Raw genomic sequence first — 2,484 nt, forward strand, 5'->3', positions numbered from 1 at the left:
CATAATTTCCATAACTCAATTGTTGTAATAATGAAAGACAGTGATGAACTTATTTAGATTGATTGATTTAATCATAATTTCCATAACTCAATTGTTGTAATAATGAAAGACAGTGATGAACTTATTTAGATTGATTGATTTAATCATAATTTCCATAACTCAATTGTTGTAATAATGAAAGACAGTGATGAACTTATTTAGATTGATTCATTCACCTTCAATCATTATGTTTATGCAAAGTATTCATAAAAATATTACCAAGAAAACATTTATTGAAATAATTTCAAACACAGCTAATAAAACTCTCAGGATGCAATAACTACATATATAATTTCAGTTAAATTGAGCTAACATTGAACTTGCAATTTAATTATACAATACACAGTATCACACTTGTATTACAAAAGATATATACATAATAAAACATTAGTTATAAAAAGAAGACTGTATGGTGCATATTAGCATAATTTTATAATGTACCTGGGGAAATGTATAATATTTTATGCTAAAAAAAACCCATGCCAGAACAAAATGGCATGAAAGACACCACAATTTGTGTTATTAAACTTACATGTTAATGTAAAATGTTTTAACTACATGTATGTTGTTTCTGTAATGGCATAAAATAAAAGTACGCACCTGCCAACAATAGTCTTATCTTCTGCCTCGTGTCACCATGTTCATTAACAGCATGACACATGAATGTTCCTTCATCAGCTTCAGTCATTTTATTTAAAAATAAACATATCTGACCATTTCTGTCTTGAAGGCTGTCATATTTACTTCCAGGAAACTCGATCTTGATAAAATAGTGTTAATCTTTATAACTAATGATACATAGTTTTATTAATAGGAAATAACACCAATCAATTTGTTTCAACATGCTAAAATATCACAAATGTTTCACAAAATTCACCAAGAGCTATTACATAAAAATATAATTTGGCAATTAACTGAATATAAAAACTTCCAATTTAATATTTTCTCTACAATATTTCCATTGAATAATAACTACTCATTTAAAAAAAACAAAAATACAACAATAGATGTCACATAATGAGAAGGACACAATGCACAAAATCAGAAAATTTTGGACAAAATGTAGTATATGGATGTAAAAAAACTAACATAAAAATGTTTTTATGATACAAAGATAAAATATATTTACCTTTTGGTTATTAAAATACCAAGTAATTTTGGGTTCAGGGTAGCCATAAATCCAAAATTCAATAGTGACAGGATGACCTCGGATACCATACATTATCTCTTCTTCTTTACGAAGAAATTTTGGTGGAGCAGCTGATTTTCAGATAGAAGCAAAAGGGTAAATTATTTGCATTATAAAAAAACTGTTCACGCATTCAAGAAAACTTTGAAAGAAAAGCCAAAATTCAAATTGTTTTAGGGTCCTATACAATTATAAAGAAATAGTTCCAGTCATGATTGAAAATCATATATAATCTGGTTGTTGGGAGTGGGTGGGAATGTATTTCAGAGGTAAATACCTGTTTGAAATAATTTAAGTCTTAAAAATGTAAATTGCTAATCAGATAGACTTAACTTAGAGAGTCTCAGTTGTAATAAATGATATAAACACAGAAACACCTAAGACAGGAGAGACCTGTTTTTAATCAAATGAGTTTACACAGAATGTCGAAAAGCAGGACTTTCCTTTTTAAATCAAATGACTTCTTAATCCCAGACATCCATGTAATTGTTTGCAGGAGGAACAGATTTCATCAAGATTTGTGGAGTGAGATTTGTAGTAAGGTATAAATAATCTATAAATATCTCTAAAAGATCCTGTTTATGCAATATAGCAACAAAAAGTACTTATGAAACAAGTTCTTTGGAATGAAAATTTGGATCAGTGATTACATTATCTCTCAGTACAAATCTTGAATGTTGTTTAAGGGTATAAGTAAAGGGAGAAAAAGAGTATGAAAAGCATTAAGGGCTTGAATGTCAGATCTTCTCCTTCCTGAAACTTCAGCCAGGCAATTTAATTGATATAATCAATGAATAGCAATTACATCGAATGAACAGCAATTACACATCATGTGAATTAAGTGTATAATCAAAATTATGATTAAATCAATCAATCTAAATAAGTTCATCACTGTCTTTCATTATTACAACAATTGAATTATGAAAATTATGATTAAATCAATCAATCTAAATAAGTTCATCACTGTCTTTCATTATTACAACAATTGAGTTATGAAAATTATGATTAAATCAATCAATCTAAATAAGTTCATCACTGTCTTTCATTATTACAACATTTGAGTTATGAAAATTATGATTAAATCAATCAATCTAAATAAGTTCATCACTGTCTTTCATTATTACAACATTTGAGTTATGAAAATTATGATTAAATCCCAAGATAAGTTTAATGTAATGTACTCAACCTCTTTAACCATTTAATTTTCCTTACAAGCATAGCCTCATAATGTTGTTACAGTCTATGTCACTGTGTCC

The 2,484-nt window shown here is 27.8% G+C and overlaps 1 protein-coding gene across 1 annotated transcript in view; it reads right to left on the reverse strand.

Annotated features, from left to right (window-relative positions):
* The window catches only part of LOC106471621 (obscurin-like), a 71,086-nt gene that overhangs the window by 36,659 nt on the left and 31,943 nt on the right, over nucleotides 1–2,484 (reverse strand). The window contains exons 4-5 of the mRNA XM_022400237.1: nucleotides 1,169–1,299; nucleotides 640–799 (exon numbers count right to left, since the gene is read on the reverse strand). Coding sequence (XP_022255945.1) covers nucleotides 640–799; nucleotides 1,169–1,299 — 291 coding nt within the window. The remainder of the gene's footprint in view (nucleotides 1–639; nucleotides 800–1,168; nucleotides 1,300–2,484) is intronic.

The sequence above is a fragment of the Limulus polyphemus genome, unplaced genomic scaffold (assembly GCF_000517525.1).
Source record: "Limulus polyphemus unplaced genomic scaffold, Limulus_polyphemus-2.1.2 Scaffold4739, whole genome shotgun sequence".
NCBI lineage: Eukaryota > Metazoa > Arthropoda > Merostomata > Xiphosura > Limulidae > Limulus > Limulus polyphemus.